We start from the raw sequence: 17,358 nt of genomic DNA on the forward strand, positions 1-17,358 counted from the left end.
TCGATATTTTAATTTAGATATCTCTCCTCTACGTTCACTATACTTTGCTTGTGTCTTCAACCTTCCTGAGCAAATGCCGCTTTCACATCTGGGCCCACATTGCTCCTCCTCCCCCTCCTGCTCCGCTGCTGTGATTCGTTGTTGTGTCGTCACGTGACTCACTGACACAACGCGCAGAGGAGCAGCGACTCGTTGTATTCATTCTACAGTGCCTAATAACTAATAATTCCCCTACACAAAAGTATTTTTTAAAGTAAAAAGTATTGTATTGGTATCGGTATCGGCAATACGGACCCTATATGTATTTGGTATCAGATCGATACCAAATTTTGCAGTATCGCCCACCACTAACTAAAACCTGTCGTTCTCTGTTGTCACTAAATGAGACCCGTGTTACATCCAATGTAGCTACTGCCATCTAGTGGCACCTGTACGTTACTACACAGTACACTTGGCTGAGTAACACATACAGCTGCACAGACTTAAATACCGGTAGAAAAATAATACTTAACATGAGGACTATAACCCAGAAAAAAAAGAATGAATGAATATATTGTTGAATCTGTTAAATTAAGTTGGTAGAAATATACATTACGGTAAGCTTTATTTTTCCCCGGCTTAAATTTGAGGCCGGCCTTTATTTGTCCATGTTGACTATGACCCTGGCCACTATAAGAGGCAGGGCTTTTAATTGACTACTGGCTTTTATGTGAGGAATTACGGTATTCTCTGTTTGTGTTACAGAGCAATATGTTACATTTATGTTAATTATTACAGAGGAATTAATGTAATTCTTAGTATTGTTTTGTGTTATATGATGGTGGCTGTAACATTTAGTTTTGGTAAGTAACGTTCATAGTAAGTTGGAAGCTTATTAATGTGCATCATTATTTGCTTATATTTAAGAACCACATCCAACTTCACATGTAACGTCAAACACAACTTTATAGTTAACTTCATGTTGGAGTTGTAAATAAATCTTCCTGGATCTCAAAGTCAGACATCTCTGGTTCAAGTTCTTACTGGACACCCTACAGCGGGGCAGTGTTTCAGTAGCCAGTTTTAAACACTGTTACACTTTTTGATCAATTACGCATCCCACTAAAGTATGCCCTGCCAACTTGCGTCTCGTCCTGGGGAGATTGACAATGCATCTCGCCATTTGTTCATTATGGATATCTGTGAGCATAAGCAACTGTACAGACTCAGACAATTGCATTTGTCCGTGCCATCTTGTTGTTGCACAGTGATTAAGATATTTAATCTTTGGGAAATAAGCCCAGGTGCGCACACAATATAGCAATTTTTAGAGGGTGATTGTATGGATTTCCTAAGTGGATTTTGCTTTGATTTCAAGCCTTAATGTTTAACAGAAGCTATTAAGTAACCCTAGAATGAATCTGTTAACAGCATTTTCTGCTTGGGTTTTGGCCTTTTGGCCTTTTTTTGGTAGACAGCCCACACATTCTCAAAACATATGTTTGTTAAAACCAGCTTAGGTCTAAGGACTAAAATTTAGGACTAAGTTTTTCTTAAATTTGTTCTTAAGAACATTTTGTGAATGAGGCCCAATGTCTTGACTTTTACTGCTTTGTCAAACCAATGATGAGAGAACAAGTCGTAACCCTGCTGCTACAGTGTTTCTCACAGGTTGAGAATTTATTTGCGGGTGGGTGGCGCACGATGTGACAGCATGCTGTTTAATGGCTGGGTTCAGTCAAAATTAGTCAAAGGTTTATTAACCAGTTATTGAAAACAATGACTAGGTTACATAACATCAACAGCATTTTGAAATAAATAACTATTTACTTATTTAACACATCAGACTAAAAGATGATACAGATAGCAAGTGTAGCCATGATGTGCTTTGTCAAATTAATCTGGTTGGTTTGTCAAATGTAGCAGATAAAATACCTGATAACCCGGAGCACAAATAGGCTATTATAAGTAACTTTACCTTAATACTATAATCCATATAGAAAGTTACATGTTATTAAAAATCTCAACACTGTCTCCTCCTAATTCTGGTTTCTAAAGGTTTTTTTCATTTTTTTTGTTTATCTTATTTTGCACAATAAAATCAAGACAACAATAACACAAAAAAGTAAATAATAAAAAATAAAAGATTGTGCAGCTGAGATTAAGAAAACCCCTAGGGTCTTATAGAAGGAGTCTCAAGGAAGAGAGGAATAATATAGATTATGAACTAGGAAGAAGTAAAAAAAATTGTTAGATCTTTGTTGTTTTTTAAAGTATTTTTAATCAGTGTTTTGGGGATTGTAAACACACTGTTTTGTAGGCTAGTACGTCCTTTTTGTATTAACTAAGATCTCATCTGAACACATTTCTGTCATTCAAACACCTCTGAGTCGTAGTTTTAAAACTTTTACAGCCCACTTAAAAAAATACTGGGTTTTAATCGAGCTCTAGTCCATATACACAGTTAATAGATTCAGGCATGGAGAACTACTAACTATAGCCTATGAGCCTTGACACTGTCATGCACACAGAGTGCAGCTTCACCCAAGTAGAATCTATGTAAAACACTGTGCTAACTTGAGTACAAGCATGGACTCTGTGAAACTGGGAGTTGGATATGGCTGTACTTTACCCCCGTTTTGCCCAAAATTCAACTGTTCCCTTAAGAATTTGTTTAATTCTACTTTCGTGTTCAATAATGTATTCATTATGGACGTCCAAAGCACTTTTTTTGCAGATCACAGTTTTACTAGAAAACCTATTTTTTAGTAGTCATGAGATATGTTGTCTGCCAAGAATTTTATGAACACATTTAACACATGCCTATATTACGGTGGCCGCGGGCAAATGCACTGCAACTTGAAACACAAGAAAATGGAAAAACACAAGAAAATTAAATCCTCTCTCGTGAACAGCAGCATGCACCTGTTGCATTTTAATTCAGGCAGCTAACAATATGGTAAACCCACTGCTGAGTGAACAGAAAAAAGGCTCCTTGATTAATAAATCCTGGCTGATAGCTTGGTTGGGACCAGGCTAGCTGAACAAACTAAATCTCCATAATAACTTAGGTGCCTCTGCTTTTGTGAAACCGAGTCAAGGCTAAATTGAGTCAGGATAATTGGGAAATTCCAGCTTAATCCCTTATCTTGGTTTTGTGAAATAACTGTGTGAAGAACTTCCGTTGTGTAATCTGGATGGAGCGTTTTGTTTGTTGCATTTGTTTTTGAGGTTTGTGTGCTTTTCTTATTGTATTGTATTTGCAGCACGTTTGTGTATTTGGTTTTGTTTGCTAAATGCTGCGCATGTGTCGTCAAATGAATGAAGATGTTTTCTTAATATGCTTGTGTTTTGTCTATTCGCGTGTGTTTCATTAAGTTGCAGTGTGTGTGCCCCTGTTGTCCACCATACTATATGATCTTCCCATTTCCGAACAAAAAGAGTGCACAAAATTTATAGGAAGATAGATGCAACATTTTTCAATTGAAGGTCATGGCAACACAGTGTTTCTCACACTGTGCTTTGGGATGAAACACATTAAGCATGGAAAGGTCCCTCTCATTAAATACTTGAGAATATATGAAAATACATTTGGAGACCTGCAGAAGGAATATTCAACCTATCAAGTATAAACATAACTTTGTAGTTTACAAGAAAACTCCAATATGCGGCTTTTGAGAAAAAACAATTCTCTGAATATCATGCGGTTCTACTAATTATCTTTTGACATACTGCTCACAGCTTTCCTGTAAATACACACACATTCACATGTGCATTTCCTGCTTCCATTCTGTACTTTTTAATTAATGACCTACTCCACTGTGCTGTGGTCTCCCGTAAAGGGAATAACAAATATGTTGCTGATAAGTAGTTTCTCCCTCATAGCGCCCCTTATCTGAGGGTTAAGTATGGGTGTGTTGCTGTGGACCAGTCTGATGTGGTTTGTAGATATTTACCCAGACGTTTCCCCTCCGGAAAGGTTGGTTTGATGCGTTGTTGCAGTACAGCATTGGGCACAAAATATTGATTTATTTCAAACTTATTTATTTACCAAGTGTTTAAAGAAAACTTAAGTGATAAAAGTAGTTGGAATTTCAGGTGAAGACACTTCAAGTGTGCACTGTAAGCAGTTTAAATGTCAGTTTCTATGTACACACTGACACCAGTGAAGAAGTCAGTTAAAGTGTAATATTTAAAGTTGAACAATATCAGCTTTCCATTACTACTGGGTCTGTAACCAGTATGAGTTCGTAACCAATTTGGGTCTGTGTTTAGTGGATTCAGAAACTAAAACTTTAATCAAAACTAAGGATGAAGTGCAAATTTAGGTTGCTGAGTAAGTCATGGGAGGAAGTAGGAAAATTTATTTTCTGGGAAAGTTACCCAGAAAGCCTTGTGTTTTACAGAGGGTTGAGGTCAGGGTAATTTGATCAGGAGAGGTCTGGCTTGGCTGCTTGTTTGTTTGCGTGGTATCTCTGACTCATATGACGGTACAACATCAAATCACAAGAAGGGGGAGGAGATGCATTGTCAGATGTATTTTAAACACCAGAAGAAACGGATTACTTTCTATGTACTGTACATCCTGACACATGGTTCCCAGGACATATACTTTGTAATTGAACTTTTGACAAATACCTCTGCGCATCTGAAGAAGGAATATTAGTTTTACTGGCTGTGGCGTGAACGGCCACAGGCCACAACTGAACCTTATTAGGGTCTTCTGTACTAATTTCAAGGCTGCCGCTTTCAAAGCTTACCTTGACGAGAAATCGTGTCACGTTTAATCTCGTCAGGAGAAGGATGTGGACCGGCTATTTAGCCGGTAGAGGAAAGCAGATGGCCCCAATGGGATCTCGCCTGCCACCCTGAAGCACTGCGCCAGTCAACTTGCTCCAGTTTTCACAGACATTTTTAATCAGTTGATCGTATTATGCAAGGTTCCATCAACCATTATTCCTGTACCGAAGAAGAACAGTGGCGTGGACCTAAATGACTACAGACTGGTGGCCCTTATATCACTGGTCATGAAGTGGCTTGAGCGATTGGTTTTGTTCCATCTTAAACCCATCACAGCTCACCATCTTGATCCACTGCAGTTTGCTTACAGAGAAAACTTTTCAGTAGATGATGCAGTGAACTTAGGCCTGCACTATGCTCTGTACCACCTCAACTCTCCTGGCTCCTATTTAAGGATGCTGTTTGTAGATTCAGTGCCACCTTTAACACCATCCTACCCGAAAGGCTGCAGGGGAAACTGTCATTGATGGGGGTGGAACCTACTATCTTCCGCTGGATCCTGGATTTTCTCAGTAACGGACAACAGCATGTTTGGCTTAGCCAGTACATGTCTGATCCCCGGTCCACCAACATTGGAGCACCTCAGGGGTGCGTGCTGTCACCATTTCTCTACTTACTGTACACCAAAGATTGCAGTTCCAACAACAGTTCCATCAAGTTGATTATGCAGACGACAACACCATGGTCGGCCTTATTAAGGACAATGACGAGTCTGCTTGCAGGCAGGAAGTATCTCATCTGGCTGCGTGGTGTGACAAGAACAATCTGGAGCTTAACCAACAAAAGACAGTGAAAATGGTGATAGACTTCCGCAAAGCCCCCCTCCACCCTTCCACCTCTAAACATCAAGAGCTCTGTTGTTAAGGCAGTGTCATTACAAACAACTTGAAATGGGAGGAAAACAGTTCCTTCATTATTAAGAGGGCTCACAGTGGAATGTTTTCCCTAATACAAACTGAATGTCTCCAGTTCAGTTTGATCCAGGTTTTACAGGGCCACTGTGGAAACCCTTTTGAGGCGTTTGGCAGATAAAGTGATTTCTGATTTAATCCCACGAAATCTCGTGGGGATAAGATGTTGTCACACCTCTGTCTATTCTACATGCAAATGATGAAATAGTCATGGGCTGAATCTGCAGCCGAGTCACAACTGATTGAGCCGTGCTGCAACATGTGTACCAGGTCGGGGATTTCCAGCACATTGTTTTGTTTCGCACATTTCTTTGGCCATTCTGCGCGCGGCTCAGCCGGGTTCTCTGTTTCCACTTCCAGGTCGAGAAGCTACAAAACAGTGTGTTTACAGTCCCCAAAACACAGATTAAAACGCTTTTAAAAAAACAAGAGAAGGTGACTAGGTCTAGCACCCTGAAAGTAATAGCGCTGTCTTGCTCTGTGAATTAGAAATTCAGACTTCAGTTTCAGAAGGGGTTTTATTTCTTTCTTGACTAACGATCATTCTAAAGTTATCCAGTCAGTAAAATTAGTTTGTAACAATAAGTCTAATCTGGTAAACTCAGCTTCAAAGTTTTGCAGCTTGAGTGACATAGCTTTATGTGCACTTGAGCAGAAAAGTAGGATATTGCTCTTAATAAAACCTTTTATCGTGTCCCACAATATCTTGGGGTTTTCTAGAGTGACAACATTAATTTCTGCAAATATTTGGAATTCTGCAATAAACTGAGTGTTATAGGATTCATTTTTCAGTAAAGAAGTATTGAAACACCATCTAACCGCACGTTGAGACAATTGGCCAAGTGGTGGTGCCAAGGACCCCTGTATGGTCAATGTCATTGGAAGTAACAATGCTTTATCAATTGAATGAAATAATTGATGGGATGAAAAAAGAAAATCTATCCTAGAAAAAGATTTATGTCTACCTGAGAAAAAGGAATAATCTTTACAGGTGGATTAACAACACCCCAAATATCTATAAGCCCCAAGCTGCTGGCCCATGATTTCAGAGCATTTGAAGCCTGAGCCTGGTCCCCAGTGGCTTTTCTGTTTGACCGATCAATATTTGGGTCCCACACAGCATTGAAATCTTCACCAACAATAAAAGAACAGTCAGTTAATGCCAGCATTTGTAAGTGAGCTTATTATAGAAATTGCCATCAAATTATTTGGCGCATAAACTGACACAAATGCAATTTTTATGGTATCAAATTCTGTCGTGGAAATCACAGTCCTGCCTGTATCATCTGACCAAGAGGACAACGCTTTAAGTGGGAGATTCTGTTTGACAACAATGACCACGCCTTTTGTTTTTGAGCTTGCTGAAGAGGAGGCAGTTGTATGATAGAATCTATTGGCTAAATGGCTGGTACCTACCAGCAGCAAATGTGTCTCCTGTAATAATGCAATGTCAACATTTCTCTTTTTTAGTAATCCTGTGCTGGCTCATTTATGAGGAGCATTCAGTCTACTACAATTCCAAACTAAAAGTGAAAGATCACCTATGTTCAAAAAAAGCTGCGGTCCAAATGAAAGTACATGTGGATATTGCTACTGCCTTTCACTTCACTAAATCCTAACAATAGTGCGTCTAAAGTTAAGTCACTCAAAACATAAAACATGTAAAACACAGAACAACAACAACAGACAAGACAGTGATAAAAAAGGGAGAGAAGGGGGGGACCGCAGCCAAACTAATATAATACAATGCTAAGTAGTTTATTGCATCATATTTTTAATGGTAATAATTTGTAAGTAGAATCTGAATTTGCGATGTTCTCTGTCAGGGAAATGTATTTTTTTCTTTAAAGTAAAAGAACACAGTAAGTCAGTAGTATAGGCCTACAGCATATTATGTGTTTTGGGGGCCTTCTGTAAATTATTTCAGAGTACAATGGTTCTGGAGAAAGCTGCACGCAGCAATACAAGAGGCCAAGCAATAAGCCTTTACAAATAGACATGTTTGAATGGGCACTGGACTAGTTACATGAATTTATATAAATCTGTCAATTGTTTAAAGAATCTCTGACTTCTTTAAACCAAACCTACAGTGCTGTATGCCCTTGCATCCACACACTGCAGTACTTTTTGTATTTATTTTGTGTCTGACTACTTTATGACTTACATGTTTTGAGCTTTTCTTTAAATCAACAAGTCAAGATTGGTCTCATTATGGAAACAGATAGTCAACTTCAACAGCTATGTTCAGATTAAATCTTACAGACTATGAGGATTTCTTTATTTATCGCGAACAGCCGCAAAACAACATTCATTGTTTTATCATTTTTACACATTTTGGGTTACATAGTAAAAGCTATTGTCAGGATTTCTCAGAATCTCATGGGCCTTTTGTCCACTGCAGTGTGTCCTTCATTTGATCTCTGATGCAACAGACTTTTCTGTGGTGTTTCTCTAAGTAGGAGGCAGCAGATCCACACTTCAGCTCTCTGACATTCCAGCAGTTCACATTTCCTGTTTTTCAGAAATCACTGATCTTGGAGCTAATCAGCAACACATACAGGGGCACCAGATCTCCTGGCCAAGTATGCACTCTCTTTGGTCAGATTTAACTTCTGGATATAATAATAATAATAATAATAATAATAATAATAATAATAATAATAATAATAATGATGATAATGATAATAAGCAATCTGCATCAGAGTTCTCTGCACCGCTGTCGGTCTGTAGAACCCTCTCCACACACATTCTGTTTCTCTCTTGGATGTCTTTCTCACTCACTCTGTGCTTTCCCTCTCTTTCTTGGCATCTAGTCTGGGCAGGAACTTGTTTACTCAGCTTTCTCACACACACACACACACACACACACACACACACACACACACGCATTTGCGAATAAAAATAGATGTGTGCTAACTGTAAAATTTATTAAGGAGCTCATGCGAATACCATTACAATCCATGTCATTTAGCTGACGTTTTTAACCCTGAAGGTGCAAACTCCAGACAAGTAGTAAGTGTAAGTACATTGGCTTTAATTAAGCAAATGTGTTTATCCGAGGTGCAGTCGGAAGAGATGTGTTTTTAGCCTCCGGCGGAAGATGCGCAGGCTTTCGGCCATCCTGATGTCAATAGTGAGCTCATTTTCTCCAGGTCTGTCCGAGGATCTTCCTAAAATGGAGTTTTTCCTCGCCACTGTCACACTAATGCTTGCTCTTGGGGTAATTACTGGAATTGTTGGGTCTTTGTATATTAGAGTGTGGTCTAGACCTATTCTATTTGTAAAGTGTCTCGCGGTGACTTATGATTTGATAATATAAATAAAATTGAAAAGAATTCCACTATTTAGGAGCCGCAGGTTGGACTTAAACCTGGGCCACTGCAGAGGACTGAGCTTACATGGGAGCACGCTCTTACTGGGTAAGCTAGAGGTCGCCCAAATCCTTGGTCTTTCAAATAAGATAAATAAGATCATCAAAGGAACCAGGAATCAGGACATTTCTTATACTCTGGGTGAACCATGAATGATGTTCTCCTGAGCAGCAAGGGATCAAAGTATGTAGTCTGCTTTGTACATCTGCTGTCTTTTAGGGTTGTTTCTTCTGTATCTTGTGTCTCACCAAGCTGATGCTTGCTTGTGATGTGACTATTTTGTCTGTAATCCTGCAGCCACATTGTTTGAGCTTCTCCCATGACTGCTCAGCTGAACCCCTCTTAGGGCACTCTCCGTCGCAATCATAATCAGACATTCAGTGGAGCTGATGGGGGGGAAAATGTTTTGTTGTGCAAAAAAAAAATTGTGCAACTTAATTAGTGACTATTTGATTTCTGCAACTCTCTGATAAATGTTGTTTTGAAATATAGTCATTTTCCGGGATGTAGGGCCAAAGCTGTGTGTGTCCCTGGGCACCTCATACAGAAGTCAGGACATAACACTCTGGCTACATGAGGCAACACATTGACGTCTGCAGTTTATTTTCAGTGCGAGCTGCAGACATTCCTTACGTTTGGAATGTGACCTTTGCTTTATGTTTTAAAATGTTCCACCACATAGTGTATGTGCTCATGTTTTGCTGAGGATAATGAATATTGTTATTATTGCATGCCCTGTAAGGGGGATTTAGTTTGATGCAAAAGTACAAATAGATTTTGTCACAACTTAAGGTGAAGTACTTTTTGATCTTCCAACAAAAACAGAGTAGAACCTTCTGTAGTAACTAAGGAAAATTGTTGGGCAAAAATTTAACAAAACCTGAATGTATTTTAAGTTTACATTAGACGGACCTCTTTTGCTGCTAAATGCTAAACTATGTTCACCAGTCAGTTGATGTCTGTCACAAGTTTGTTGCTGGACAAGTAGTGTACAGAGGTTTTTCCCTCAAAACGCTTACATGCTGTGGTAGGAAATTATTCTGACTTTTGCAATGAGACTGAATCAAAACTAAAGTTGGGGGCTGTAAAACCAAAACAATGGGCTGCAGGATGCTAAAACACTTTGTAGAGCTGAGGGGAACTGAAAAGTTTAGTTCTCTGTGGGTTCTTCACTAGGAGGATGTTAAGGTAAAAAAAAATTGTGCACGGTCCTGATTTAACTCCTGTGGCAGCCAGTGTTCTGATATCTGCTTGACACCTGTCTGATGCTTGCCAGCCACTGAGGTGCCAGTGGCACTTGGAGGATCTTGGCCTTACTGAAAATAAGCTATGAAATAAAGCTATGTTATAAGGAGGAAAATGTGTGAAAGCAGGTCTTAATTATCAGTAACCACCATAAGAACAATTGTTGATTGATTTTATTTCTAGTCTCTTCTGTCTACAAATTGTTTTTGTTTCTTTCAGAACTAGCTAAGCATGATGGCACACACCGCGTCATAGGAATCCAGTCTTGACAGTGTGGAAAGAGGGAACAGGAGAAGAAAGCAGGAGAGGAAGAAGAGAGAGAGATTTTTATAATTGGAGCAGATGGGTGAGACGGAGGATGAGCGTACAGCGCAGGCCAGCGTGCTCTTTGAGAACTTTGTCAAGGCATCCACTTGTAAAGGGACTCTGCAGGCCTTCGGCATCCTCTGCAGGCAGCTGGAGCTGGATCCTCTGGACTACAACAACTTCTACAGCTCACTGAAAGCTGCAATCAGCACCTGGAAGGTCAAGGCGCTGTGGGCCAAACTGGACAAAAGGGCACAGCACAAGGTCTACAACCAGAATAAAGCCTGCCAGGGCACCATGGTAAGAAAGACCAACTTGAGAGGATCTTTTACTGGAGTTTAAGGCTACTAATAGACATGGAAAACTAGTTTGGTTCAGTATCTTTGCAGGCTAGTGCTGTTTTTTGATAATGGGAGGGTTCATGCTTGTCTGAGCCTTTAGCAACAACAAATATTTAAGTTGTGCTGGCACATGAATGCATCAAAGGTTTTATACCGGACAGTGTGGTAAGGTAAACGGCCTTGTGACCTTTTAATAGTTTTGGAGGTTTTCTGGTTCATATAAAAAACAGTAAAAGTGTGATCACACAATAAAGTGCCACAATGGAATTCTTTTGCATGTTGTCAGAAAATATGTGGTCCTTGAAGTATGGTGACTGACTGTAGTTACTACTCACTGTAGTAGCTAGGAAGCTAACCTGCTACTCAGTCATATTAGAGAGGCAAAGTCCCATCCCTTCCAGTGGACCACCATGGGACTTTATTTTGGGAAAAAATATGTACAGTTGTGAATATGGAAGGCCATGAATTACACATGTGATGTTTGTCGTAAAAGATAATCTTGCAAGTTAATTGTATAAGTATAAGACGTATGTGAAAATACGTAATTAAAATACACTCAGCTCAAAGTTGTATAACTGATGTCTCGCTAAAGCTGCAACGCCTGTGTGTTTGATACTGGGATGTAATGTTACTCACACAAGCAGAGCGTCTTTCTCGTTCTTTTTCTTCTTTGCTAATACATTGGATAAAACACATCAGGTAAGATAAGGTTACATGTGTTGTGGAACATAGCTAGCGAGCAAGCCAAGCATCAAGCAAGGTGACTGAACAAATAATGCCAATTATGCATTATCCTGTTGTGTCGACCTTTTAATTATTGTAAATCAGCAGTAGTAGACGTTCTGACTATTCTGTAATGAATACATTGTGTTTTCTTAGATGCATATTATCCTGGATCCATGAAATAACTGGCTTTTAAAAATAAAAACTGTAATTTAACATAGGACTAACTACAGCAGTCTAAACACACACATAGTTAGTTCTTTAGAGACTCTCTTTTTTTTCTCCAGTACTCAACTTTTTTAATCTTCTGCCTCTTTTATTCAGTGCCTGATCATTGGTGGTGGTCCTTGTGGTCTGCGGACAGCCATCGAGCTAGCCCTGTTGGGCTGTAAGGTGGTGGTGATTGAGAAGAGGGACACCTTCTCCAGGAACAACGTGCTCCACCTCTGGCCTTTCACTATCCACGACCTCAAGAGCCTTGGAGCCAAGAAGTTCTACGGCAAGTTCTGCGCTGGCTCCATTGACCACATCAGTGAGTATAAATCAGTTAGGGTTTAATACAGAATCTCTTTTTTTGGGTAGGCTACCGACTGAATTACATTGGTACTACAAAGGACCGATTCACGTTAAATCAAACGGTGCCAAAACAGTACCTCCAAACGCAAAGTTATCCATCCTTTCTGCATGTTGACAGAGAGCGGGGCTACACTCTTATACACACACACACACACACGCACGCACGCACGCACGCACACGCACGCACGCACACGCACGCACACACACACACACACACACACACACACACACACACACACACAGAGGTGTGGACAGGACAAAATTACATCGCCAGTTTTTTTTAACGTTAAGTCACTGTCACAGTGTAGTAGCAAGGGGGGTTAGATTTTTAAAAAATCCATGCAGACAGCGTTTGCTGCCATATAATATAATGACGAGCCAAAAGTTGTTGCACTGCGGTTACACTAAAATATAATAAGATACAAATTAGGGTTGCAATGATTACTCAACATATTTGACAACGTTGATTATAACAATTGGTCTATGCATATTTTTTATTGACGACCTGTCCTTCCAGATATGTTCTTAACAGGCAAGGCTCTAGACTGCGACCAAATGAGACGGTGCAAGTCATTTTTAAAACTACTCGCACTTATGCGACGTGCAAACTTTTTAAATTTTTTTTATTTTGTGTAGAAAAGGAGGAGATAGCAGGTCTGCCAAAGTTGGCCAATGGGTGTGAGAGGGAGATGGTCCATGGGTGATTAGTTACTGCGTTGGTAGGTAACGTCATCTACACTCGCGTTTCTCGCTTTCGTAGCGTCACACTCATCATTCGCAGATGGTGTTTCACAGCGTTGTTGTTACCATGTTTCCGTGAAAATCAAGATGAGGATCCATGAAACCGGTAAATTAATGAGTGGTAATCTACAGCTGGGCATCACCCATTTTGTTAGGCAAAGACAGTAACGTTACATTGGCAAGGAAAATGCTGCAAAGTGATAGCCGCTAAGGAGTTAGCCTTAGCCTAACGTTAGCCCACCTCTCTTTGTTTACGGTTTAACCCCGTCTTGACTCTTGGCAGTGCTGTAGTATTCGGTCTCGCCACTAACTTGACCGTGACGAGTGCCACACATTGCGGTACCACTTCCTCACCTGGGCAAGAGAGTTACAGTAGAGACACAAAGAGAGGAGGCTGCTTCTTTGACAAAAAATCCAAATAGGCTGCTAAATATATTTCAATTCAATTTTCAATTTTATTTATAGTATGAATTCATAACAAGAGTTATCTTGAGACACTTTACAGATAGAGTAGGTCTAGACCACATTCCAGAATTTACAAGGATCCAACAGTTCTAGTAGTTTCCTCCAGAGCAAACAACAGCGTGACAGTGGTGAGGAAAAACTTCCTTTTAGGCAGAAACCTCGGACAGACCCAGGCTCTTAGTAGGCGGTGTCTGACGGGCCGGTTGGGGTTAGAGTGAAGAGTGGAAATAACAAAAATAGAAAAAATAGTAGTTTGTAGCAGTTCTTTGTAGTAGTTCATGGCATAGCAGGGCATTGTGCGGCATTAAAAGGCACAGCAGGACGTAGCTGGGCACCGCAGAGTGTAGCAGATGAACATGGCATCGCAGAATGTGTAGCGGGACCATGGCGACAGCTGCTACCATGATTTTGGAGCATCCCTGATCCAATGCAACATGCTGGGGAAAAAAGAACATAAAGACTTCGGGGAGTGACTCCCCAGAGCTAGGTTAGTAACTAGCATTTCTGGGACATGGATGCACATAAATGAAAAGATAGAAATATCTATAGATAGAGGAGAGAGGAGCTCAGTGTATCAAAGGAAGTCCCCAACTGTCTAAAGCTATTTCAGCATAACCAAGAGAGACAGGGTAAAGAGAGGGGCCTGATCAGGCTAGAACTCTCCCCAACCAGATCGGGCTGTATGCCAAGACTCCCTTTAGTTTTATTATATTCTTGATTATGTGATAGATAAATCTGACAACTATGACGAGAAGCAGGTGGGCCGGGTTAGGCGGACGCTGCGACTCCTCACTCCCTAACAATATTCAATTCTATGCCCTAACTATAAGCTTTATCAAAAAGGAAAGTCTTAAGCCTACTCTTAAATTTGGAGACGGTGTCTGCCTCCCGAACCCAAACTGGAACCTGGTTCCACAGGAGAGGAGCCTGATAGCTGAACGCTCTGGCTCCCGTTCTACTTTTAGAGACTCTAGGAACCACAAGTAACCCTGCATTCTGGGAGCGTAGTGCTCTTGTAGGGTTGTAAGGTACTATGAGCTCTTTAAGATAAGATGGTGCCTGACCATGAAGAGCTTTGTAGGTGAGAAGAAGGATTTTAAATTCTATTCTGGATTTTACAGGAAGCCAATGCAGAGAAGCTAAAACAGGAGAGATGTGGTCTCTTTTCCTGGTTCCTGTCAGAACACACGCTGCAGCATTCTGGATCAGCTGAAGAGTCTTTATGGACTTTTTCGAGCAGCCTATATAAATATATAAATCTTACCTCAAAAAAACGAATGGTGCTTGTGTGAGTGTCTTGAGCTCATCTGTCTTTGGCTCCCGCATCACTCAATATGTACACACACTGGCTGTTAGTTAGATAGCCTCTTTCCATGGAAATCTAATTACATAGTCAGTGTAAAGAAAAAAGAAAAGAGTGAGGGAGACCATCTTTAGGGCTGCGGCAATAATGTTATAATTGACAATAATAATACTTTGTTACATTTCTTCTATATTCGCTACGTTGTTTTACTGGTTTTCGTGAAAGGACCAATGATGTTCTATTCCAAATATGTATTATTTCAGTAATTTATTTTATTTATTCATGTCACAAATACATTTGATTAAGCTATCAAGTTTGATATTCATGTTTCATGGGTCATCATATTTTACTGGAAATTAAGTTATGTTAAGACAGAGACAGGACAACTAAGTGACATTCACAGGTGTACAGACTTGAGCAGGTGAGCAGTTGTTGTGATTTGGAATTATTCGGCGTCACATAAGAACAACTGCCAGGGTCATTAACATACTTATCAGTGTTCTTGAGGTGCTTTCCATTGACTATTTATGGTTAAAAATAGGCGTGTACAGGGCAGGATAAGAGGCTGATTCACGCACGTACAGTTTTGTGTAATTTGTGATTCATAAAGGGAACATTGCTTACAAATGTGCGTGCACAGTTTTATAAATCTGAATTATTTTTTGGCGTATGCCATTTTTGGCTTTTGGGCGTACGTACACTTTAGTGATCCTACGCACAGTTTTATAAATGAGACCCCTGGAGAGTCTTAAGGGACTTATTTGAGCAACCTAGTAAGGAATTACAATAGTCCAGCCTAGAAGTAAAAAGGTTTTTCAGCATTGTTTTGAGACAGGATGTGCCTAAGTTTTAGACTGGGTAAACCCCGGCCACTCTGCCGGTGATTTGAGTTTGCCCTGCAGCTTGGTCTGGAAACCTGCACGTTTAATTCTCCTGCTTCAGTTCACAGTTTTGTGGGAACCAATCACAAACTGTCTTATATATCTGGCGCGCTATTGGCAGGTTTAACACAATGACAATAGAGAAGCTCAATCTCAAATCTATGGAGCTTTGCTTGGTCTGGTGAGAGCTAGACTACCAAAATGTTGGCAATGCTAAGAAGGTGAAAAAAGACTGTTCTTGAGGTTTGTTTTAAATGGGCGTTAAACCATATATCCTGATAAAAAATAACTTGATAATTAGATTTCTGACAGTATTGCTGGAGGCAAGGGCAATGCCATCCAGTGTAGCTACTGTATATCTTTAGATAATGAGGTTCAGAGGTGTTTAGGGCCCAGCACAATAACCTTGGTTTTGTCTGAGTTTAACATCAGAATTTTGTAGGTCATCCATGATTTTATATCTTAATGAATTGGTCCAATCACTGAACCTTGTCGCTTGGGCTGCACGATTAATCGAATTTTAATCACGATCATGATTTTGACTTCCCAAGATCAAGTTTGCGTGATCGAGCCATTTTTATTTATTTTTTTATGCGTCATTTCATAGGACGCTCCAGGTTTTTATGCATAGCGCATCCACCGCTCCAATAAACCCCTGTCTGCTCATGTGCCAGTCGAAGTTGTTCCCTGCATCGCGCAGCTTAGTTTCAAGATGTAGACAGTCAAAGAGGACAGAGTAATGGGAGAAAAATTCTCTACTGTTTCTACTCTGTAAAGCAACTTTGAGCTTGGGAGAAGCGCTATACAAATTTTATTATTATTATTTCACACTTAGTTTCCTGCATACCCAATGAACTTGGGGTTTGGAGCAATTTGGACAGCATGGGATAATTAAAACTGTTAATAAAACTAAACAGCTAAACAATAAAGGTTGAGGGAAAAAAAATGTACATAAAAACAAAAAAAAAGCATGCAGCAGGATGTTGACAAACTATGTACAGCGCGGGGCTGGAGGAGGTTCACCGGCTTTGACTGCGGTTCACTTTTTTCTGCTTCCAACGTAACATGATTGTTGGGTATAGGCCACCAACAAAACTTTTCTTTACTTTCCTGGAGCACGAGCAGATAGCTGACAAGAACATTGGAATTGTTGTGTTGAAAAAGGTTTGGGGAAAAAAGGCGCTATGTACGCTGGCTTTTCCGTGTCTATCCTTCAGAATAAAAGCCCAGCTTAAATTCACTCAGAGCATTTTGCTAAGATAAAACTCAATGAAAATCCATTTTTCATCACTAAATATCAAACAATAGTCAAACACAATATCATATTAAGTTTCTGTGGGCTGTAAATTCACCACTTCTAAACAGAGGTAGAACATAACCAAATCTTCGAGCTTCCTCCACAGCGCTGTGCAATGCTAGAATATCTCGGTCCTGATAGGGCAAAGACAGACGTTTTCATCAGACTGACCTTGGGTCCATTAATTAAGTGTACTGCTAATTTAGAACACTAATAACGTTGGCAAAATATATATAACGGTGATAATGACGAGACTAGGACTGTCATAACGCTGACTGTGGTGATAGCAACATGCATTAACGTTGTCGAAAAAGTACTAAAACACTAAAATTTAGTTGAACAAAAACACTCTTTTATTTGCATTGCTTTCCACCTTTTCTTTCCTCTCTCTCTCTCTCTCTCTCTCTCTCTCTCTCTCT

The 17,358-nt window shown here is 40.0% G+C and overlaps 1 protein-coding gene across 8 annotated transcripts in view; it reads left to right on the forward strand.

The window, feature by feature from the left end:
* LOC116686714 (F-actin-monooxygenase MICAL2) overlaps positions 1-17,358 on the forward strand; it is an 81,144-nt gene that overhangs the window by 5,181 nt on the left and 58,605 nt on the right. For all 8 annotated transcript variants that reach the window (XM_032511740.1, XM_032511738.1, XM_032511742.1 and 5 more), the window contains exons 2-3: positions 10,526-10,912; positions 12,001-12,208. In XM_032511740.1, the coding sequence (XP_032367631.1) occupies positions 10,649-10,912; positions 12,001-12,208 (472 nt within the window). In that variant the 5' untranslated portion in view covers positions 10,526-10,648. The remainder of the gene's footprint in view (positions 1-10,525; positions 10,913-12,000; positions 12,209-17,358) is intronic.

Source organism: Etheostoma spectabile, unplaced genomic scaffold (assembly GCF_008692095.1).
Source record: "Etheostoma spectabile isolate EspeVRDwgs_2016 unplaced genomic scaffold, UIUC_Espe_1.0 scaffold456, whole genome shotgun sequence".
Classification (NCBI taxonomy): Eukaryota; Metazoa; Chordata; class Actinopteri; order Perciformes; family Percidae; genus Etheostoma; species Etheostoma spectabile.